This window comes from Meriones unguiculatus, chromosome 6 (genome assembly GCF_030254825.1).
Source record: "Meriones unguiculatus strain TT.TT164.6M chromosome 6, Bangor_MerUng_6.1, whole genome shotgun sequence".
Classification (NCBI taxonomy): domain Eukaryota; kingdom Metazoa; phylum Chordata; class Mammalia; order Rodentia; family Muridae; genus Meriones; species Meriones unguiculatus.
Genome location: NC_083354.1, coordinates 60,833,104 through 60,858,461, shown reverse-complemented (window position 1 = coordinate 60,858,461; position 25,358 = coordinate 60,833,104). Strand labels below are relative to the sequence as shown.

Here is a 25,358-nt window from a genome sequence, read left to right as displayed (position 1 = left end):
TTAAGGGCTACCCATGAGACCGAGCAGGCTAGAACAGATCTTTGTAATATGTACAGTAGGAAAAACCACAGGCATTGCAGATGTGCCCTGTATGGCTGTGAGAGGCCAGAAAACCTCAGCTACACAGAAGTAACTGAATCCCTGTACTCCACAACACTGGAGAATGGCTGTTTACTCTTCATTCTTTGCCTCACTCTTATATATTATATCTCATAGACAGTGTATGGTATCACTCTAATGAGAGGTAGGAAGGTAAGAAGCCATGAAAACTTCTGACTTTTCACCCAAGGGTAAAATAATAGCGGCATTCATGTGTCCATGAGCATCCTCTCTGACAGAAACAACTGGAGGGAGACATGCTCTTCCTTTTAATCCAGAAGAAGCTGAAGGAATCCTGGATCAGTAAATACAGCCTTGCTCTAACATCCTGCCACCTGCCTCTCAATGAGTCTGATTGTTGGGTAACAATATTGGGAGGGCACCATGTCTTGGAACTCTTCAATACACACCTTACAGGGGCAACTGTCTATAACTTCAGTTTCAAAGAACCCAACAGTTAGTTTGAGCTTACACATGAACACAGATGCAAGTGCAACACATATATTCATTCTAGTTACTACTTATGTACATAAAACTAATACAAAATTTAAATATAACATGGCTAAATGAATAATCCAGCACCAGTCCATAACCAAGTGGTGACTGTATTTCCTAGCAGATACTTTCTTTAGAATGAGTACTTCATGGTGCTCACATTAACGTTGTCTAAATGCAAAATCTATTCATTAAAAACTATTTTGAGATTATAATATAACCATGTGATTTCCCCCTTTTGTTCCCTCCAAACAGTCCCATATGACTGCTCTTGCCCACTTCCAAATTCATGGGCATTCTTTGGTGTTCTTTCTCTCTCTTCTCTCTAGTTCTCCCTTGCCAACTCTGTGTGTGTGTGTGTGTGTGTGTGTGTGTGTGTGTGTGTATGTGTTTTCCTAATTATATAAAAGGTACCTTCTCAGTCTGTATAATTTAACATGCATGTATATGTTTCTCAGGGCTGAGGAAAGCCTATTGGTGCTCTCTTCCCTGGAGAAGATTATTCTCCTTGGAGAAGAAAAAATTATCCTAAGTTTTTATTAGTTCTTCTTCGGATGACCCATTTATAGGAAAAGTCTATGTGAAAATAAAACATGCTGGACATCAGAAGAAGGAGAAAAGAGGGAACAAGTCAGGAGCCTGACAAAGAGGACCTCTAAAATGCTCTGCCCTGCAGACTATCAATGTAGATGCTGAGACTTATGGGCAACCTTTGGGTAGAGTGCAGGGAATCTTAGGAAAGAAGTGGGAAACAGTAAGATCTTGAGGGGACAGGAACTCCACAAGGAGAGCAACAGAACCAAAATATCTGAGCACAGGGGTCTTTCCTGAGACTGCTATTCCAACCAAGGACTATGCATGGAGATAACCTAAGACCCCTGCACAGATGTACCCCATGGCAGTTCAGTATCCAAGTGGGCTCCATTGTGATAGGAACAGGGACTGTCTCTGACATGAACTGATTGGCCTGCTCTTTAATTACCTCCCCCTGAGGGGGAAGCAGCATTACCAGGCCACAGAAGAGGACAATGCAGCCACTCCTGATGAGACCTAATTGACTAGGATCAGAAGGAAGGAAAAGAAGTCCTCCCCTATCAGTGGACTTGGGGAGGGGCATGCATGAAAAGGGTGGAGGAAGGAAGGGAAGGATTGGGATGGGAGGAGGGAGAGAAGCACAGGGGGGATACAAAGTGAATAAAGTGTAATTAATAAAGAAAAAATAAATAAATGAAATGAAAGACAAAAAAAAAAAGAAAAGAAAAGAAAACATCCTGCCTCCTTATGCAGTGTCTGTCTCCCATTCTCAGCACCTGCAATCTAACAGCAATGGGGCTTTTCTACCTTTCAGGTTTGTGGATGTCTGCAGGCAGATGAAGAGCAATGAATGCCCTGAGCTTTGGACCATTGCCGTAAACATGAGAGTGTCTGGGACCTCTGCAGGTTTGACCTATTGAAGGCAGATGCTGGGAAAATAGAACTTAGGAATTACTAAGTCCTTGGGCTACAGATTGTCTCTTGATCTGCATGAAGAGCCTCCTCACTTGCCTCTGTGCCCTGGTTTACTCTTCAGTAGAGTGCCACACAAACAAATAAATGCACCACATGTATTGTATGTAAAGTGTTTTTCCTATTATGGGAATTCAATAGCTTCACTAGAGATTGGTCTGGGTAATTTGGATATCTGTCTTGGGGAAAAACAGTATTCCAGACAAACTATATGGTTCATAACTGAATCCAGTGAGTATAGACAAGAGGTCCCAGTTTTTGTTCTTATGTATTATTTTTAAAAATCCACATTTTTCCCAATTAATGGTCTAGATCACAGTAGTGCACTAGACATAATAAAACCCAGTATTTATACAATTCTTTTCTAAAATATATTTTAAGAAAGAAAGTCTATAATACATACATCGACGTTTTCTAGATTTCTCCTGAAATTTAAAGGAAAGAAAACAGTGTGAATCACAGGTCATGTTGAATTCTATTTGCATAGGTATTTAGAACACATGTAAATATGGTAAAATGAGCAAGAGTCCTATGTATTAGTATGATTTGTGAGGGTGTCACAGAAGAATTAGGGCTCTATAGTTTTGCCACTTCCCACTTTTGCTGGTTCAAAGGCCAGGTTAAGCAACACTGTGTTTGTTCTCTGCTGAGTGTTCCCTAAGCTACACTGTAACAAGCCTGAACATCTTTATAAACTGACAACAATATTAATCTCTTTCAGTGTAGTCTCAAATATTTACACTATTGTGTGTTACATTAATGTGTTTTTTTTTTTTTTTTATTAAAAGCCATACCACTCAGCATCCCCACACTGGACCTGTGAAACTTTCTCCACTCCATGTTTGTAGACGGAATGGAAATCAAAGGAACCCAAACTGCCTGTCAACTTCTGGATGAAAATTATAATTATGTCAAGAACCACCTTCCCCCAACCCCAGAAGTAAAGAGTGCTCACACAGATTGTGATGCCTGACACTGGATGCTTTGATGCTCCATTCATTCAGGAGCAGGCTACTACAATTCCACTTTCTCCCCTGCTAAAGCTAACTCTGTAATACCTATGATGACTCTGCTCAGTTTTTGTTCAAATGATATTCCAACTGAAAGACAATTTCACTAAAGTACCCCCCTTTTCTATCTCAGAGGAAGGAAAGGCCTTCTTACCTTCACCATGGTCTCTGGTGTTTTCTCTTGGTCCTCTTGTGAAGTTACAATAGAGTCAGGTATCACTAGGAGAACAGAAAATGACAGTCAGAGCATGGTTCTGCTTACTACCTATGCAGTGTCCTTGCTTGATGTGTATAAACGTGTGTGAACTAGCACATGTGACTAAGACCCAATGGACAGGATGCTTGGGCTGCTGTCAGACTGTCTTTCCTGAAGGCAAGATCTGGAGAGACATGAGGAACAGAACTGCTGCATTTATGGACAGTGGGAGCCTAAAGCAAGATAAAATAATCTGTTTTTGATTGTGTCAGAGTAAATTAAGTTTTCACATGTATTTTGTTTGGAGGGCCACTTTTCTGCCTCATTTTGCATATGGCAGTCAGAGGACAACTTGCAGGATCCATTTCTCCCATTTGCTATGCATGCTTTCAGGGTTTCAACTTCAGGTCATTGGAAAGGACAACATCATGCTTCCTTATGGCTAAACTTGTGTTTAAAAATTACATCACACAAAGTACAGGCAACATCTGACAGCCGGAAAAGTCAGGAATACAATATTTCATGAGTAGAAGTCTGACATGAAACGTTCATCCTGCAAAGATGGCAGCCAGTGTGAAGGAAGCAGCTGCAGAGGATGTCAGTGTTACATTCCAAGATTAACAAACAAATTTGCACAGAACGTGAGAAGAATCACAAGCCCAAAGCAGGACGAGAAGTGAAAATGAAGCAACTCCAGAACTTAGAAGATATGTGACGATGTCATGCTAGCACAGGATAACCTAATGGTACCTTCCCAGGTTGGAAATGCTTTCATTAGCCACTCTCAAAAGGAAACTCATGGACTGTTAGGAGAAGCAAAGAACACTTTGAAAGAAGTGGACATCTTATAATCCAGACTGGCTTCCATTCAGCAGGTATGAGGTGATCTGAAAGTTCAGTTAGAGATGAAAAACTGGACACCAAAATAAGCCAAGATGCTGATAACAGTGAACCAGTTCATTGCACACTTAGAACATTTGTCTAAGAATGTCTAAGACACATATATTGCATGTCCACTCTTCAAATGAAATGGGGAGTTTTAATTTTTATTTCATTAATGAAATCTGTATATTTCACACCTATTATTCTTTTATGCTCTAGTGTGCATTGACCAGCCTAGAGAGGATCATTCACCCATTCCTGTCTATACCAGGCAGGGCTACACTGACTCAACAAGAGAGCCTCAGCTTTCCCCTGGCTCATGCTATTAAATGAGAGCCCAAGATGACATTAAATCTTTATATTTAAAGATTTAAATATTAAAAAATCTTTAATATTTAAAGATTTAAATATTAAAAATATTTAATATTTAAATATTAAAAATACATTTTTTAATATTTTGTGGTTATACTTATGTTGAAGACCTAGATAAAGGAACATTATCCACATATAAACATTACTGCTAAAATTCTCTATAGATTTACACATGGAACAGAAAAAATTTAAATAGCATACAAAATTGAACACAATTAAAAAATCCCCACAGTACCTCTCATTCTCCTGGGTGTTGATTTTGCAGAAGGTACAAGGGCCTCCATATTCACAGAGAAGACGGCTTGATTTTGACAAATACCCCTTAAGAATGAAGAAACTGGGAATACAGTTATAACAGGGTGTCATATCTGATTCATGGCAGAAAAAATAGAAAAAAGTAACAATTGTTGCATGTTTATACATTTAATCCAGTTGTTTGTATCCAGGCACAGTCATCAGAGGGAAACCAGTGCTTCAGGAAGATTACTGAATTCAGTTTACAGTCAGTTAGGCATTACATGGACTATATAGGTAGTCTAAATTTATATCAACATGACAATACAGAATTCTGGCAGAAGCCACGTATAAATCACCCACCCTCCCTCCCCATCCAGTATCTGTCTTCCATGCTCAGAATCTGTGGTCTATCTAAAAGCACATGGGCTCTTCTACCTTTCACACCTTGTGGATGTCTGCAGGCAGATGAAGAGCAATGAATGCCCTGAGATTTGGATCACTGCAGTGACCATGAGAGTGTCTGGGACCTCTGCAGGTTTGACCTACTGAAGGCAGATGCTGAGAAGATGGAACTTAGGGGATTCCTAAGTCTCTTGGTCTACACGAAGTGCCTCATCACTTACCTCTGTGTCCTGGTTTATTCTGCAGTAGACTACCACACAAACAAATATACCACATGTGATGGAGTTTGAACACATTTTGTAGGTAAAGTGTGTATTTTACTTTGTTAATTCATTAGTTTGTCACTTGAGATTGAACTGAGTAATTAGGATACCTATCTTGAGGAAAAACAGATTTAGACACAGCCTCGTATATAACATCCCAATCTAAAGAGATGATATATGAATCCAGTAATGGTAGACAAGTACCTCCAGTTTTTTAAATTTAAGTTACTACTTAAAAAAATAAAAACTAAATACAAGTTCTTTCCTAAAGGCGGGTTAAATCACACTGATGCCCTAGACAAAAAGATTCCCAGTATTTAGATAATTTGTTTCTAAAATTAATCTTAAAGAGGTTCTATACTACATACTGTGTTTTCTAGACGCCACCTGAAATTTAAAGGAAAGAAAACAGTATGAGGCACAGGTCATGCTGAATTTTGTTTTCATGAGTCTTTGGAACATGTATCAACATGTATGTCAACATGACATACATGACAACATGGTATGATGCCAATCAAAATGGACAGGAGTCCTATGTACTAGTATGTTATGTGAGGGTATTACAAAAGTGGGGCTCTATAGTCCTGCCACTTTCTCCTTTTGCTGGTTTAAAGGTCACACTAAGTACTACTATTTGTTTCGTCTTTGCTGAGCATTCCCTAAGCCACACAGCAACATGCCTGCGTATCTTCATTGCCTGACTGTGAGACCAATTCCTCCCAGCATGGGGCCTCAGTTAAAATTCTCAATCTTAAAAGTCTTAATACTCAGCATCCCCACACTGGAAATGAGAAACTTCCTTCACAGTGATCTTACAGGGAGCATACTCAAACACCATTATAAAATTACAGAAACTAGAAGGTGCTGTTAGCTTCTGAGTTAAAACTGTACACCTGTCTATAGAGGAACCTTTTTCTTCAGGACTAACAGTCCTCTCCTACACACTGCTAAAAGACACTGTAAGCATTTATGTTCAATCCAATCAGGAACAAGCTGGTATAATTCTATTTTTTTTCTTCCTTAGCAAATCTTCTAATACCGTTCTGGCATTTGTTAATCAAATGTCATATACACCGCACCATAAGGGGAAGAAGTAACCTTTCTATATTAGAAGAAAGGAAAGGCCATCTTACCATCTCCAGTCCTACTGGTGGCTCTCCCTGTCCTCCTCGTGGAGATGTAGTGCAAGAACATGCTGGTAACACTAAAAGGAGAGAAAATAACTGTCAACACATGGCTCTGCTTAGAATTACACTAAGACTCTTTGCTTGACATTTATAGAAGTCTATGGACCTGGCATATATGACTTGATCTAATTATTATGTTTTGCTTGCTGCTCATTCCAGAACCGTGGATTATACTTTTGGAAAACAAATTAAGGCAAAGAGAAGAACTGAAGAGAAATGAGGAAGAGAACTTTCGGTTTTCTTGACAATAGGAATCTAAGTCAATGTGGAAGAAATACTTTCATTAGGTAAAGAATAAATAAACCTTTAAAATATACATTGCATTTATTCTGGTTGAAGGAAAGCATGGGTGTGTCTCTGTGTGCAGGTGGAGTTTAGAGAAGTTCTTCAGGAGTCTGGTTTTTTCCTTCTACCATGTGAGTTCTAGGGATCAACTGCAAGTAGATCAGCAGGCTTGGCTAAAAATGCCATTGCACACTAATCACACCCATCTTTTCTAACACAATAAGCCTTGAGCTTAATGAAGATGCTCCAGGGAAGACATTTGCAGAAAACACATGTCTGAGATTATGAACTCATTTCCCTAAAAAGTAAAGTGGCTTTTTTGGTAAGAAGAAGGAGAAAAGAAGGAGGAGGAGAAGAAGGAGAAGAAGAAGAAAGAAGAAAGAAGAAAGAAGGAGGAGGAGGAGAAGGGAGAAGGAGAAGAAGAAGGAGAAGGAGGAGGAGGAGGAGAAGGAGGAGGAGAAGGAGAAGGAGAAGGAGAAGGAGAAGGAGAAGGAGAAAGAAGAAGAAGAAGTCATCAACGACTCCTCTTAGGGCTGTCCCAGTGGACCTGACAATGAATGCTTTTGACTAATTCAGATTTCATCCTCCTTTATGAGAACTTCCACATCTGCATCATCCATGTTTGTGACAAAGTGGCTGAGTGTCTCAGTCATTCATGCCTACCCCAGGAGAAGCCACACTTAATAAAATACAAAATAAATCCCAGCTTTCCTCTGGTTTATATTAGTTAATGAAAGGCAAGGGTGACCTTTAACTGCATATTCAAATTCTGTAGTTAAATTTCTACTGATGAGCTAGATAAGTTAAAATTATCTACATAGTAAAAACTACATCAAAACTTCTCTATAGATTTACATATAGTACATAGTATAAAGGGTTATCTAGCATAAATAACATAATTTCTGAGATCCTTCAGTACCTTCTCCTTGAATTTCTCCGGAGGTACTAGGGAGTACTTCAGGACTTTCCACAAACGGGATTACAATATCTTCTTGTCCAGTATTTTCCTTTATGATTGTAGAAACTAGGGATGCAGTTACAACAGGGAGAGTTATGTCAGCTTCATGAAAAACAGAGGAAACTGACAATAGTTGAGTGTTTGTACATTTGATCTCCTAGTTTATTTTTAGGTAAGTCACTGTAATTAGAATGGTGCTTCAGGAAGATCACTGAGTTCAGCTTACAATTAATTATATATCACATGACAGTGTAGGTAAAGTCTATTATGTATCACATGATATTTTAGGTAAAGTCTAAACTGATGCAGATGTGACAATGGAGAAAGAAGAGCAGCATGAGTGTCTTATGATGGTGTAGTACCTGAAAGGCAGCATTCAAATCCCATTTAGAGCATCATGACACAGAGAAATTCATGCTATACCTCTTTGATCAAAAATACGGTAACAGGTAGAAGGGATCACATAGGCCTCCATGGCTTGCCAGACCTAAGAGTCCAGGTTGACATGGCAATTATGAAAGAGGAAGAAGTGGCTGGAGAAGGAGAGGGGCAAGGGATAATAAGAGGGGAAATTGAAAGGTAGGTGCTAGAAGTGGAATCCTGTGTCACTGGTACACACGGCTCAAAAGCAGGAGCCTGATTCAATAGACAATGTGCATTAAGCATACAAGCGTCACCTAAAATTGGTGTCAAATCCACTTGCACAATGAGACACTGGGAGAAGCAGACCTCTGAGGAACCTATGGCTGTGAGCCTACTGAAGAATATAGTGAACCCATTTTGATAAAAAAAAAAGACTCCTTAGATTCTAACTTCATGTCCCCATAAAAGATGAGATGGGTCAGATCATGCCAAGAGTGAGAGATTCAAGTATTGACAGCACAGAGGACAGACACATCCTATTGCCAGATGGGTTTCCTGGAGAGCTGATCCCCAGGAGTCCATGTCCTTTGTCTTGAGGAACATGGGAAGTATTTTAGGAGAACTCTCAGATGCAGAAGCTGGAGACCTCAAAAAGCACCAAGGATGGGCCAGAGGGAAGACACTTTTTCACTAAGTCACAGGGTCCAAGATGGATGTCAGCCTTCAACCTCCTTTAACCTCCCTTGCTATCACTCAGCATGCTAGTTAAATTAAGGAGCAAAGACTGCTAAAATCTAAAGGCATACATTATGCTTTTACTTGTCAAAATATTGCTAGTGTTGCAGTAAAGCCAGATTAGAGAGCCCTTCTAGCTTTTGGGCAGTCTAACCTGTGGACATCTTTTAAAGCATGACTAAATGGTCATGAGGACTAAGAAGATACGACTACAAAAGTTCCAAGGGACCATAGGAACAGGATCTGCTTGTTTTCCATCATCAGGATCCCAAAGAAGGTCTTTACCTATAGGCACATTTAAGTGTACAGGAGAGGGTTACTCTCTCTTGTATAGAGAGGGATGGTAGAGACTAGTTCTATCACAGATTAAAAGTCAAAAATATCCTTAACAGTTTGTGGGCACTGTGATCAGTAATCTCAATAGTCCAGATCACTGAGCATGCCTTGTGGGACATTATGTTGAGGTGATTAATTGAGGTACCAAACTGTGCCACAGTTATTGGCCTTGTTCTTGGGGCTGACACCCATGACCTTATAAGAAGGAACAGGTGAGCTGAGCAAAAACACTCCTTTTCTTTCCTCTTGTTGTTGGAATTCTGCCTCAAGCTCCCTCATCTCTGGCTATCAACAATTATGCACTCCACACTCAAGGTACCATAGTTAAACTCTTCTTCTCTGTCATGTTTTGGTCACAGCATTTCATTACACAATCTGGGAAAGTACCTTTATGTACAATTTCCACGGAGAGCTATTAAGCACAGTGACAGGTTTGGGCGTTTGGTAGTGACTTAGGCTGAAAAGTATTAAGTGTTAGGAATACTACTCAGCAATTAAAAACAAAGAAATCATGAAATTTTCAGGTGAATGGTGGGATCTAGAAAAGATCATCTTGAGTGAGGTATCCCAGAAGCAAAAAGACACACATAAGTGGGTATTAGACATATAATATAGGATAATCATACTAAAATCTGTATATCTAAGGAAGCTAATCAGGGAGCAGGACCCTGGGTAAGATGCTCAATCTTCATTCAGAAAGGCAACTAGACAGACATTGGAAGAGGAAGAAAACAGGGAACAAGACAGGAGCTTATCACAGAGGGTCTCTGAAAGACTCTACCCAGCAGGGTATTAAAACATATGCTAAGATTCATACCCAAACTTTGGTCAGAGTACAGGGAATCTTATGAAAGAAGGGCGAGATATAAAGACCTGGAGGGAACAGGAGCTCCACAAGGAGAGCAACAGAACCAAGAAATCTGGCCACAGGGTTCTTTTCTGAAACCATTCATGACATGAACTCATGGGCTGGCTCTTCAATCACCTCCACCTGAGGGAGGAGGAGCCTTACCAGCCCACAGAGGAAGACAAAGAAGCCAGTCCTGATGAGACCTGATATACTAGGGTCAGATGGAAGGGGAGGAGGACCTCCCCTAATCATTGGATTGGGGGTGAGGCATAGGAGAAGAAGAGGGAGGGAGGGTGGGTTTGGGAAGGGTTTGGGGATGGGTCTACAGCTGGAATACAGAGTGAATAAACTGTAACTAATAAAAATAAAATTAAAATAAAAAAAGACTACCTTCAAATGTCAGATCCAGAAGGAAAGAATACTTAAACCTGACATGGCTTACCATAATGCCTTTGAAAGAGGAAAACAATATAAACCTCCTTCCTTGTCACTACTGTTCTCTCCCACTCCATTAAGCCTCCAAAGCACAGGGTGTAACACTGTACTCCAGGGACCCACTCCCATTGGATCAGACCAGAACACTGTCTTCATACTTGAGACTTTTGACAGTCTCAAGAGCAGTCATGAGATTGTTTACATTCAATCCATCCACATTACAGGTTTGTAGGAGAAAGTAAGAGAGAGGGTGGTTCACCTATTCCTGCCTGCGTCAGGTGAAGTGACACAGACAAGACTAAGCTCACCTTTCTTCTTTTTGTTACTCAATGAGAACAAATGGTGAATTTTAAATTCATTTTTAAATTGAATTTCAACTGATGAAATATGCAAATTAACAGTATCTAAATAGGAAAATACTAATATAGTCATTGTTTTTCATGTATCCTACAGTATCATCTACAACTATGTAACATAACTCATCATTGCATTTCTACATTACTTTCAAATTGTGATGGGTGCATAGCCATTTCTGCTTGCATTTGAAGGGTTTCCAAGTTTCTTAGAAAATGACTGCGCTTCCGAAGAAGTTTTCTCCATATTCTTGGCCCTGGGAATGCATTCACAACAGAGATAGTTATGTGAGTTTCATAGTAGGAAACCAGTAATGGTTGTGTATTTGTACATTCTGTTTCATGATCACTCTCCAGGCACCATCAACAGAGTAACAATGGTGTTTTGGGAGGATCACTGAGTACACTGTATACTCCAGCATGCATTACACTGATGGTGCAGGTAAGTCATAAATTCATGTCAACATGGCAATGTAAAAGGAAGAGCAACAGGACTATGTTACAGTAGTGTTGTACTTGAGAAACAACATCTAGTTCTCTCTTAGAATAATATAAACACAATGAAAGTTTTACTCTCTCTCACTTCTGTGTGGTTTTTACTAGGATGATCAATATTTGACTTCAAGTGAGACTTCATTGCAAAATATATGAATGCACAAGTATATATGCATATATATGTATATTGAAATTTATGCACTGTCATTTCTGAGTGGTAATCACTATGATGCTATATACTTGACACTCTGAGACTTCTCAGTTTAAGAGATATGGATATACAAATATATGTTACTTTGTGATGTCTGCTAAAGGACCAAATGGGTCAGCTATATATGAATGAATCTAGGTAGGGTGAGGTTTCAGTGGCTTACTCCTATACAAGTGTACACACACACACACACACACACACACACACACACTCACACAAGCTAGCCTTGAAGGAAAAGCACATATATTACCAGAATTGTTTTGTGGTATTTGTTACATGACAGAAGAGCTAGCTACATACAAATGAATCTAGGGTGAGGCTTCAGTTGGTTACTCATGGACAGTAGAAAATTTTCACGTTTACTTAAGAAGCTATAGGAGGGCCCTAGCTTGGTAGAAATATATGGTTTTCCTCTAAGATCTTCAACCTGCCTGGTGCCTCTCAGTGAGTGATTCTCTAACCAGATGACTACCTTGAGATATTTTCTAGAAATGCTCAGTTTCAAAGTCACTCAGAACCACATTGTCACATGATAGTTGGCCTGAAAAGAAACTTCCACTCAATTAGCCGAGCCTGGATATGTCCTCACTGTGAACTAACAAGAACAGCAGCCTGGTGAACTGACAAAATAATAAACAGCGTCTCTTCACATCACTGTATAGATGACATCTTCATTGACTGTCTGTGCAGGTTTTATTAATTCTAGATTAGCTAGAGGTAGTGACTACAGGGGCACCTTGAGTACACCATACCTGTTCAGGCCTTCCTCACCAAAGTCCTACCTTCTCTATTTTTTTTTTTTTTTATTTTTTCCTTTTTTTATTTTTCAGAAAATATATCTTTCTAGTCTAGACTGAAATTCTTCTCTATAGAAAAGAATGACCTTCAACTTATGTTTCTCTTTCCTTCACTTCTCAAGGATAATAGGATTAAGGCATCCTGAGCATATTTTATGTAGAACTAAGATACAAGCTCCAGTCCTGGACATGCTAAGCATGCAACTGAGTCAACTGGGCTGAAAGCTCCAGTCCACATTGGCATAGTAACTTCCCTCAGTCAAACTACAGCACAGCAAAGTACTGAAAGTGTAGTTGCACTATTCAAACCCTTGAAATAATAGTGAGTCACGTGTTTCACTGATGAAAATACATATCTACTCAGTACTCACATTCAAAATATGTAGACTGACCACCACTCAGAGATAAAACTCCCGGGGCAGAGTGTACCTGACTTTTAAAGGTTCGTCCCATTGAGTGTGTACTTCTTTAGCACACTGTAGACTTAGGCAAGTGATATATATATATATATATATCAGAGATATATATCAGATATATATATATATATATATATATATATACCAGAAAACAAGACAAAACAAAACAAAACCCTAAATTTCCTAGAGAATGAGATAACACTGATCAACATCCAGATGGTGACTAGAGTTTTCATTTAGCAGCATGCCTAAACTGTGTTGCTTATTTGTCTGTAACAATATTGTCAACCCCCTTAAGCTTTTTTATAGACCTTATTAGAATGAGCCATGTCCAAATTTTCTGGTTGTGTTGCTCTCCTTGTGGGGTTCCTGTCCTCTCCAGATCTTACTATTTCCCACTTCTTACATAAGATTCCCTGCACTTTGCCCAACAGTTGGCCATAAGTTTCAGTGTCTGCTTTAATAGGGGTCTTCCCAGAGACTCATACTCCAACCAAGTACCATGCATGGAGATAACCTAGAACCCCTGCACAGATGTAGTTCATGGCAGTGTAGAGTCCAAGTGGGTTACATAGTAATGGGAAGAGGGACTGCCTCTGACATAATCTGATTGGCCTGCTCTTTGATCACCTCCCCCTGCTCTTTGATCCTCCCTGAGCGGGGAGCAGCCTTACCAGGCCACAGAAGATGACAATGGAGCCACTCCTGATGTGATATGATAGACTAAGAACAGAGGAAGGAGAGGAGGACCTCCCCTATCAGTGGACTTGGGGAGGGGCATGCGTGAAGAAGGGGTAAGGAGGGTGGAACCAGGAGGGGAGGAGGGAGGAGCTTATGGGGGATACAAAGTGAATAAACTGTTCTTAATAAAATAAATAAATAAATAAATAAATAATGTTAATTAAAACAACAACAACAACAAAGAATGAGCCATATCTATGAGAAACCCTCCCACCCCAAGTTCCTATTCCCATGTGTGGTGTTTCATTTTCAGGCTCTGTCACCTGAAAATTAAGTATGTGTGCTTCTCTACCTTTCAAAATGGACTGACTATCACCTGCTGAATGACACTAGCTAGGACTTCTAACCACTGCAGCAGTCATGATAGTACTTGAGATCCTTGAAGACTTGCTTTGTTGCAGGCAGATGCTAGAAGCTGGGATTCTTCCACAGAGATTATTGTGTGGCAGAGCCATAGCTAAAGGGAACAGTGAAAATCATAAAGCCAGCACAACTGCTTTACAATGATCCAGCAAAGCTGAGCAGAGTGATACAATCACTGGGGTGCAGTCTCACTCTTTTGGCCTTGATCTCTACATTTTGCATGCTTGGGGGGGGGCTTTTATTTTATTATTTCTACAACTTGGGGATATTGATGGAAATTTTCTTATGAATCATTTATATCTTCTCCCAGAAATAATGCTTCTAAGCTTTCCCAAGAATGTCCTGACCATACTACCCCTCCTATTTTTAGGGAGATAAGCCTTATCTGGGCATACTTAAAGATCTTCCTTTCACACTGGGGGTTGTGACTCAAATATTTGTGTGTTATGTGTCAAATAATTATGCCAGAGACCTCCTTATGAGGCTCTGACTCAAACACACTCTTGGTACATCTCTCCCTGCACTTACTAAAGACAAAGTAAAATTGAAAATGTAAACAATATTCAGGAGACTAGAGAAGATGGCAGATCAGATTAAAAGCCTCTTCCTAATGCAGATGTACAAAAAAAAAATGGTGTGGCTAAATGATAAAAGAATAAAATATTAAAAACTCCCTTTCTTAGAAAAAGTTAATTCATACAGGGCCACTATGGTGTGGTATGACCAAGGAAGAAAAGAATACCAAGATTAGACATATAAATAAACAAATACATAAAAATATATACAAATATATAAAATATACACATTGTATTATAGCAGAAATTAAATTAGATAGAGGTAGTGACTACCTCTGAACACTTTCCCTGGGCCCAATGACAATTAGCACTCTGACTATTAAAAGCTGATAATACACTCCTTAGGATGTAACACTCTTCTCATGCTGGCTTGGAAATTTTCTTTCTTTATTGTGCCCTTGAAACAGCAAAAGCTACCAGCCTAAGAAAAGAATGTCATGCTTTGGCAAAATATGCCCTTGAAACTACAATATTGTTAAAAGTTGGGTTGTGGGGTTGTTGAGGGAAAATCATGTAAAAGATAATTCTGGTCTGTCATGGTTTATCAATGATGATTAAACTTATGACCAAATGGAAGTTAAAACACGTGTCTGGAGACAGAAATGATATTGTCTAGCATTGGAACAACATTGTATTGAATCCCTACTGAGTTCTGTATAAATAAGTAAATAAGGATATAAAATTCCTCCCGATCTTTATGCCTGACTCATTCCTCCATTGCCTCTCTTGCATCCACCCTTCTTCAGGCCCTGACCCCGGCAATTGTGCTCTTGATGGGGCAAAAGTGGCTCTTGAGATGCTTAGCAAAAGATATTCATCAATACTTCTGAGATCTGGTCTATTCATCTGTGGAACACAAAAGCATATACCTGACCAAGCATGGCTGGATGTGAAATTTGAACACATTTGTGTAGATAAACTGTATTCTGAATTTTGAATTTACCAATTTGTCACTGGAGATTTGGTTGGGCAAATGGCATGCTAACTTTTGGGAGGTGTGTGTAATATTAAGGTATAACTTGAAGTACAGTGCACAAAGTAACTAAGGGGTTCCCTGATGAACACAACAGCCATAGGTATATCCATGAGGTTTTACTTGTTTTCTTCCCATTTTTTTATTTAATACACACACACACACACACACACACGCACACACCTCAAAACCACAGTTCTAATTATCAATTTGCCTCTTGTATCACAATGGCACATCAAACAAAAGACAGCCTGTGTTTACACAATTCCTATCTAAACCATGTCTCAGTGATTCCAAAGTACGTACCAAATCTTCTTTTTTTAAGAACAACCTGCAATTGATAGAAAAAAAAATACTTAACTCAAAATCATGCAGAGTGATGTCTGCAAAAGTTTTTGATTCATCTACTTACATAGTGTAATTGCAGTTATGATTTAAAAAAAGAGCAGTCAAGTGGAGATTGTATTAATGGATGTATTATATTAGGTTGTCACAGAAGATCTGGGGCTCTGTACTTTGCGACAAAAGCTAGTACCTTTCATATTTCTTTTGATTCAAAGGTAGAACAGGCAAACCTGTCTGGCTTCTAGATGGTTCCAAAACTTACATCCCACACCATCTCTGAAAACTTGCATTTTTCACTAATACAATTCCATTTCTAGGGTCTATAGTATAGAAATAATTTGAGTATATGACCCAAAGTTTGATGAGTTAGAAGCTTAATGTGTCTAGCATGTGGATGTTGAGTGTTCACCTTGTAAGTTCTTTAAAACATGAGAACTAGTATAAATTAGAAGCACCTAGGTCGGTGAGTCACACAAAATTGGGCTACAGTTTGATGTATGCTATCTTGAATCAAGACCAAGTTAGTATGGTTTCATTCCATCCTCTTTCTAAATAAATGCTCTAACACCTATGATGCATCTGACCAGTTTCATGATTTAAATGTGTTACCCACTAAGACATAAGGGGATCAGTGAGGTAACCTTTCTCCCTTAGAGAAAGAAAGAGCCCTCTTACCTTCACCAGCCTCAGTGATGGCTTCGGCTTGTAAGATCGCGAGGTTGCTTTCTTGGCATTTAAAACTAGGGAAACAGAAACATGACTGTCAGATCCAAATACTGCTTATTACTTACACTAGACTTTTGATGTGGGTAAGTGTGCAGAGACTTAGTACATATGAATAAATGTAGGGAACAAGATGGTTGGGCTGCTTCTCTAATTGCTAGAAAATGTTAACCTTTGTCCCTACTCAGATTCCCACTTGGCTGACACTATCCAGGGAGCACCTGCAGAATGCAAACTGCTAAGCACTGGCCTTGCAGAAAGCTGATATAAACAATTACAGCCAATGTGATTGCTCCCTGTCTCTTCAGTTGGGTCAGCTAATCAGATGCTTCTGAAAAATGCCCCATTACCCAGCAAACGACTAGTCTTTCAGCCTTCCTGGGCCCTGGTTACATTGTCCCTGCTCCCTTTTAACAGGCTGAAATGCTAAGTCAAAAGTAAATTCCCTTTGGGGGAAATTTGTTTTTATGCCATCCACTCAGGAACAGTCTAAACTACCTTAGCAAAAGTAAAATAAAACCTGTTTTATTTTACAGGGATGAACAAGGGAGGCAGGCCAATAACTGATTCCAGGATCTCTTTGATTGGTCCCCTTGGCTAACTATCTGCCCACTGCTTTAGCAGGACCACTGGGCCTTTCTTTTTCTCTTGGTCCTCATATGGGCCTTGCATTCTCAATGTTTTAATTAAATGTATTGAGTCAAGAATGAACTCAGTTAGGCTCATAGTCTTAAGAACCCAATACAATCCACTATAATTAGAAACAGATAATCAAGAATTTGAGTTAGGTACAAAGACCAGGGGAAAATGTTGGGAACATTTCTCAAAAGAAACTTGTCCTAATTACTGCCATTTTGCTCCAGAACATGACTGTTTCTAACCACAGCTCCGGTTATCTTTTTGTTTCCTAAAACATAATGACTGTTCCTAAGTACACAAAAGTAAAACAAAGCAAACAAAACAAAACAACAACTGTATTTGATTGGTTAGACTGTATCAGGTAACATAGATCAACCACATAAGAAAAAACCTTTCTCCTTAAATCCTAATTGGTGAAAAAAAATGCAGGAATAACTTGGCACAAATGTCTGTTGTTTTTAAGCTTAAATACTCTGATAGTCTGGTTGCATGTGTGTGGGGTGTCGCAGCTCAGCTCATGAGTCTGTTCTGAAACCCTGATAGGTAGTGGCTTGATTACAATAATTTTTTCTCATCTGCACTGACCTGGTGTTTGAGTGATGTTGGATCCAACCGACCCTATAATAAAATGAGGAACAGAATCATTTCCAGGGAATGTGAATCTAAATGTCAAAGAATCTGTTAAATAATGTAAAGATGAAATAAACCTTCTAAGTATTATTTTATATTTCTTTTGTTTTGGAGGTTTAATAGCTGGGTGTGTATCAGCCAGAGGTGAATCTCTTGTATGCAGTTCTCTCAGTAAATGACGTAGGATCCAGGTTCAAATTCCTGTCTTCAGTCTTTTCAGCAAGTGCCTGACTGTTGAGCTATCTCACTGGCCCCACAAAAGAAATCTTATAATAGAAATCACAGATTACAGTCAGTTCCTGAGATGATTTTGAGCACAGGATAATTGCTAGTCTCTTCAGCCTCAGATGGCCACCAGCAGTCTTTGCCTTTGTCCATACAGTAAAAGTCTGATTCATATAGCCCTACTGAGAGTCAGCTGCCTTTCCAGGCATGCTTTTCCTGAGAAGGGTTTTTTTCTGTTCTTTTCCGGTGATCTTGTCAGTCTAATGAGCTTTGTGAGGGAGAGACATTTAGTGAAATTTACAGAAAGACCTGGTGTGCGTAGGGCTGAAGCTGGGGGCATGGCTGGGAGTTAGGCCACAATACATGGACAATGTGTTCTACTATGCAGATCAACAATTAGGAAACATGTGAAAGAGCTCAAATAGGCTTTCGTGGGTTGGCGGACATAAAGTTCAGAGTCAACATAGCAACTACAAAAGAGGAGAAATGGCTAGAGAAGGATAGAATCAAGAGGTAATAAGAATGGAGAGTGAAAGGTACAGACTAGACATTGAATTCTGTGTCTCTGGCACACAGGGTTCAGAAGCAGGTAGATACCATGCACTGAATCTACAGATACCGTCTAAAAAAGAGAGCCAAAAAACAAACAAAAAAAACACAAAACAAAACTGAAGAATGAGAAAATTCAAGAGAAGCAGAAACACTTCAAAGGAACCTAAACTGTGAGCCTACTAAAAAATATATAGGTTCTTTATTAAGAGAAAAAGTAGCTGTCTCTGACATGAAGTCAGTTGCTGGCTCTTGGATCTCCTTCCCCTGAGAGGGGAACAGTTTTACCAGGCCACAGAGAAAGACAATGCAGCCAGTCCTGATGAGACCTGATAGGATAGGGTCAGGGGGAAGGGGAAGAGGACCTCCCCTATCAGTGGACTTAGAGAGGGGCATGGGAGGGGAAGAGGGAAGGAGGGTGTAGTAGGAGGGAATAAGAAACGTAGCTACAGCTGGGATAGAAAGTGAATAAATTGTAATAAAAAATAAATTAATTAAAAAAGAAATTGTTATTCCATATCAAGATGAGAATTTTTCTTTCAAGATCTGTAAAGAATTGTGTTGGTAATTTGATGAGAATTGCATTGAATCTGTAGATTGCTTTTGGTAAGATGGCCATTTTTAGTATGTTAATCCTGCTAAGCCATGAGAATGGGAGACCTTTCCATCAACTTCATATGGAATAACAAGAAACCCAGAATTGCTAAAACAATCCTCTACAATAAAAGATCTTCTAGAGGTATCTCCATCCCTAATCTTAAGTTGTACTATAGAGCAACAGTTTTAAAAACTGCATGGTACTGGCATAGAAACAAAATGATGGATCACAGGAACCTAATAGAAGACCCAGAAATAAACCCACACACTTATGGACACCTGATCTTTGACAAAGATGCCAAAAACATACAATGAAAAAAAGATAGCATCTTCAACTAATGGTGCTGGTCTAACTGGATGTCTACATGTAGAAAAATGCAAATAGATCCATACTTATCACCCAGCACAAAACTAAAGTTCAAGTGGATCAAAGACTTCAACATAAAACCAGACACATTAAATCGGTTAGAAGAAAAAGTGGGGAATACCCTTGAACTCATTGGCACAGGAGACAACTTCCTGAACAGAACACCAACAGCACAGGCTCTAAGAGCAACAATCAATAAATGGGACCTCATGAAACTCAAAATCTTCTCTAAATCAAAGGACACCATCATCAAAACAAAACAAAGGCCCACAGATTAGGAAAGGATCTTCACCAACCCTTTATCTGACAGAAGGCCAATATACAGTATATATAAAGAACTAAAAAGGCTGAAAAGCAACAAACCAAGTAATCCATTTAAAAAAAAAATAGGGAACAGAGCTAAACAGAAAACGCTCTGTAGAGGAATATCGAATGGCAGAGAAACACTTAAAGACATGCTCAACCTCGTTAGCCATCAAGGAAATGCAAATCAAAACAACCCTGAGATTTCACCTTACACCCATCAGAATGGCCAAGATCAAAAACTCAAGTGACAACACGTGCAGGAAAGGTTGTGGAGAAAGGGGAACCCTCCTCCACTTCTGGTGGGAGTGTAAAATTGTACAGTCACTGTGGAAATCAATCTGGCCCATTCTTGGACAACTAGGAATAGCACATCCTCAAGATCCAGGCATACCACTCCTAGGCATATAACCCAAAGAGGCTCAAGTACACAATAAGGACATTTACTCAACCATGTTTGTAGAAGCTTCATTTGTAATGTCCAGAAGCTGAAAACAGCCCAGATGCCTCTCAGCAGAATAATGGATACAGTAATTGTGGTACATCTACACAATGGAATATTACTCAGCAATGAAAAATGAGGAAATCATGAAATTTGCAAGTACATGGTGGGAACTGGAAAGGATCATCCTGAGTGAGCTATCCCAGAAGCAAAAAGACACATAAGGTATATACTCACTCACATATACATATAACATAGGAAGAACCTACTAAAATCGTTACATCTAAAGGAACTAATCAGAGGGAGGACTCTGACTAAAATGCTCAATCCCCATCCTGAAAAGCAAAGAGGATGGAAACCAGAAGAAGACAAAAACAGGAAACAAGTTAGGAACCTGCCATAGAGGGCCTCTGAAAGGCTCTGCCCTGAAGAGTATCAAAACAGATGCTGAGACTTATGGCCAACTGTTGGGCAGTGTGCATAGAATAGTATGAAATCGGTGGGAAATAGTAAGATCTGGAGAGAACGGGAACCCCACAAGGAGAGCAGCAGAACCAGAAAATGTCAACACAGGGGTCTATCCAGAGACTCATACTCCAACGAAGTACTACGCGTGGAGATAACCTAGAACCCCTGCATAGATGTAGCCCATGGCAGTTCAGTGTCCAAGTGGGTTCCATAGTAAGGGGAACAGGGACTGCCTCTGACATAAACTGATTGGCCTGCTCTTTGATCACCTCCCGCTAAGGGGGTAGCAGCCTTACTAGGCCACAGAAGATGACAATGTAGCCACTCCTGATGAGATCTGATAGACTAAGATCAGGAGGAAGGAGAGGGGGACCTACACTATGAGTGGACTTCGGGAGAGGCATGCTTGAAGGAGGAGGGAAGGTGGGATGACAGGCAGAGAAGGAAGGAGTTTTATGGGAGGATACAAAGTGAATAAAGTGTAATTAATAAAATTAAAAAAAAGAAAATATCGTGGAACCACAGAGAGGAGAGAGATTCCTTTGATTAAAATCTCATGTTCCGATAAACCATGAGACAGTTCAAAACATGTCAAAAGTGAAACATTCAGGTTGTGGTAGCATAAAGGAGAGACATATCCAATGGCCAGATGGAAGCCTGGAGAGCTGACCTCAGAAGCCCATATCCTTTATCCTGAGAGTACTGGCAGTAATTTGGGAGAACTCTCTAACCCAGCCTTTGCAACTTGGAGGCTAGACAAAGTTGCCTTTAAAGCATCGAGGATTGGGGCAATGGTAGACCCTTTCTCACCCATTAAGTCAAAGGATCCAAGATAGATATCAGCCTCTAGCCTCCCTTGACTCAACCACCTAGCATGCCAGTCCACCCTCAGGTGCATAGACTGCTTAAAAGCTAAAGGCATGCATTAGGACTTTACTTGTTAGGGAATTGCTGGTGTTGAAGAAAGGCAGGCCAGACTAGAGAAATGGGCTATCTATATGGAAGTCTAACCTGTGGAAGTCCTATAAAGTGGACTAAATGGTTAAGAGAGGGCCAAGAAGGCAAATCTACAGAAGTCCCAAGAGACCATGGAGACAAGATCTACTTATGCATCATCAGGACCACAGCAGAAGACCCTTGTTTAAAAAAGAATAAAACCCCAAATGGACCACAACAGTTTATAGGCACTGTGATGCTTAATCTCAGTAGTAAAGTTGATAAGGTCTGTATCTCCTGGGTATGCCTGTGGAGCATGGCAAGGTTAAGTGAAGTAGCAAATGTAACATTGTTACTAGCAATGTTCCTGGGGATAAGGTAAGAAAAAGGTGAGCAGAGCATAAGCACTTCTTTTCTTTACTCTTGTTGCCTTGAAATTCTGCCTCACTGCATTGAATTTCTGTACCTGTGGTTCTCAGCAGGCATGTATGCACTCCCAAGCTCAGACTAGTGTGGTAAAATGAAAACTCCTTTCTTTGGCAGAGTTTGATCACATCATTTTATGACAGGAACTGAGAAAGTACCTATGGCACAATTACCGACAGCTACTAAGCACTTTGTGTGACAGGCTCATCAGTTCAGACCAGAAACGATGTTATCTAATTCAAACTTTGTCTTCATTCTTGAGACTATTGACAGTCTCAAGGCCAGTCATAGGATGGTTTACATTCAATCTGTCCACATTACAGGTTTGTAGGAGAAAGTAACAGAGAGCATGGTTCACCTATTCCTGCCTGCACCAGGTGAAGTGACAATGACAGACACAAGATTGACCTCACCTCCTTTCCTCTCTTTCTCATTGAATAAGGTAAATTTACAAAAGGTAAATTTCAACTTCATTTTTAAATTCTGTGATTGAACTTCAACTCATACAATATGCAGATTAACATCATCTACATAATGAAATATTGCCAAGCTGGTCTTCCTTTTCCCCCTTGTGTTGTACAGTCTGATCGACAAGTACCAAATATACTTCAATGAAGTTATTGCATTTCCTCAGTAACTTTTATTTTACCTTGCAGTGTTTCTTCTATTTCATTTTGTGTTGTTTCTTCAGAAGAACGTGATTGGGCTGCAGGTTCTTCACTAATGCTTGGATCAGCATGCTTCCGATGACAATTTCTAAAGATACTGGATGCTGCAAATGCATTAATAACAGAGACAGTTATGTCAGCTTCATGGCAGAAAAACAGAGAAAATCATCAATGGCTGTGTGTTTGTACATTTTATCATGTCCATATTAGCATACAACTTTCCCTAAATCAAACAACAGTACAGCAAAGTAGTGAAAATGTAGATGAACTGTGCAGAAGTGCTAATCTTGAGACATGTGATTCACTGCTGACAATATGTACTTACTTAGTGTTCACACTCAAAAACATGATCACTGGCCATCAGCAACAGGAAAAACTCCTGGGGCATAAAGTGTACCTAACTATTAAAGGTGTGATACCCTTGGGTGTGGTAATGCTCTCCTTTATTAACACTATTCTATAGGCAGAGGAAGATTGAACTTTTTAAGTTGCAAGCCAGAAAGATACATATGTAGATAGTTCCAATCAGAGCTGGGATACACAGTAAAACCATGTCTCTCAAAGAAACAAACAAAAAAACAAACAAAAAAGAGAGAAAGAAATCATCCAGCATAGATCAATTTCCAAGTGGTGACTGGAGTTCTAGTGAAAACTGTACATAAGTTGTGTTACTCTTTCACTGTACATTACTTGTATTTCTCTTTCTGTCCATGCTAATATTGTCAACCGCTTAAAGCTTTTTACCAGATTTTACTGGAAGGAGCCAACCAAGTTTAGCAGGAATCCAGTCATTCATATCTGACCTATCTCAGGGTTATGGCAGCCCAGAATCAGTGATCCACACCCAACATGGGCTCTTTGCTTTCATGTCTGTTAGTGTGTACAGGCAGGTGTCTTGCACTGCCCAGGCCTTCTGACTACTATGGTACTTGTGGACATATTAGGGATTCCTGTAGCTTTCATTTATTACAGAGAGATGTTAGAAAACTGGAAACTCCCCATGGTGATTGTTGTGCATTTGATGGTGAAAATAGTTGTTGTACTACATATCTAAAGATTCTCACCACTTACTCTGAAACTTGGTTTATTCATCTGCACAGAAAAGCACAAATCAACCCACCAAATATGGATGTGGTGAACTTTAAAATGTTACAAAAATTCTCCATCTTGATTTTTTTCAATTTTTTTAACTTTTATTAATTACAGTTTATTCATTTTTTATCCACCCATAAACCCCTCCCTCCTCCTCCTCCTCTTCTTTTTTTTTTTTTCAATGCAGTTTATTCAGGAACCTTGAACAATCCTTTGATTTTTTTTCAAAACTGTTTCTCTAGCAATTGGGTAGGGTGACTAAGATATCTGTGAAGATGAGTTAGGTTGAGACATAACCTAGTGCACAAAAACCCAAACTAAAGAGGTCACAGTTGGACTCTAACTGTAGATATGTGGTTTCCAAATCTCACTTGAGGCATCACTTTTTGTTTTAAACCAAACACCCAATTGTCAGTCTATACACGTGGATTTGCTCACTGTGGTGCACCAGACAAGACAGTATCAACACAATTCATATCTAAAATATGTCTTTGATGACTCCACAATACATACCGGCCCGTCTTGCATTATGCATCTGAAATATACAGAAAAGAAAACACTTTGAGAATCACATTATGGTGAAATCTTTGGTTCACGCATTGGCAGGACATAATTGCACCAAAAATTGCCTAGCCCTGAAGTGAATGATTCTGTATCAGTACTTTATGTGACACTGGACTAGATAACCTCAGGATGTCTACTTTGTGACAAAAACTACTGTTTCCCACTTTTTCTAATTAAAGGCCAAATCAGGCAAAATTATGTGTTTGGCTGCCACTGGCATTTAGCTGAGTTTCATCACAAGTCATCAGAGCAAACATCTGTTTGGTGGTACTAATCCCTTTTATGAAGGACTCCAATAATTTACGTCCATTTTCCTGTCTTATGTTCCCAGCACCTGAATATTGCATAACTGGGACTGTGATGCTTACACCACATCCTCCTTTGGTAAACAAATTCAACCTAAACCATAGGCTCTATAGGCTGAAAGTGAGGGGACCCTTACATAAACATTCAAGTCTAATGGAAGCTATCCCTCCTATCGACTTCTGGGTGAAATTTATATATTGTTATCTAAAGCAGAACACTATTGTCCAGAAGACAGTTCATGACCTACTGAAAGGTTACTACCTAACATAGCAAGTATGAATGTTCCATCAAATCTCTAATCTGGTACAATCCTGGTTCTTGCCCTTCCCAAATAAACTCTTTAATGTTCAAAATACATCCAATCTAATTTATTTTTCAAGTGTGATAGCAAAAACATAAGGGACTCATTAAACTAACTTTTTCTCTTACATAAAGGGGGAAAAATGGTTTTACCTTCAGGAAGAATAAGTTCGGCCGCTTTGGAATCTCCCTTATGGAGCTTGTGGAAGCTGCTGGTCCAGGTGGATCTAGAGGGACAGAAAG

General features: G+C 39.5%; 1 protein-coding gene across 1 annotated transcript in view; it reads right to left on the bottom strand.

Annotated features, from left to right (window-relative positions):
- The window catches only part of LOC110541603 (uncharacterized), a 163,275-nt gene that overhangs the window by 58,077 nt on the left and 79,840 nt on the right, over positions 1 to 25,358 (bottom strand). The window contains exons 18-30 of the mRNA XM_060385546.1: positions 25,269 to 25,342; positions 24,459 to 24,480; positions 22,835 to 22,957; positions 17,828 to 17,860; positions 16,556 to 16,620; positions 15,842 to 15,866; positions 11,114 to 11,221; positions 7,854 to 7,958; positions 6,596 to 6,666; positions 5,831 to 5,849; positions 4,796 to 4,897; positions 3,265 to 3,329; positions 2,504 to 2,525 (exon numbers count right to left, since the gene is read on the bottom strand). Of these exons, the coding sequence (XP_060241529.1) occupies positions 2,504 to 2,525; positions 3,265 to 3,329; positions 4,796 to 4,897; positions 5,831 to 5,849; positions 6,596 to 6,666; positions 7,854 to 7,958; positions 11,114 to 11,221; positions 15,842 to 15,866; positions 16,556 to 16,620; positions 17,828 to 17,860; positions 22,835 to 22,957; positions 24,459 to 24,480; positions 25,269 to 25,342 (834 nt within the window). The remainder of the gene's footprint in view (positions 1 to 2,503; positions 2,526 to 3,264; positions 3,330 to 4,795; positions 4,898 to 5,830; positions 5,850 to 6,595; positions 6,667 to 7,853; positions 7,959 to 11,113; positions 11,222 to 15,841; positions 15,867 to 16,555; positions 16,621 to 17,827; positions 17,861 to 22,834; positions 22,958 to 24,458; positions 24,481 to 25,268; positions 25,343 to 25,358) is intronic.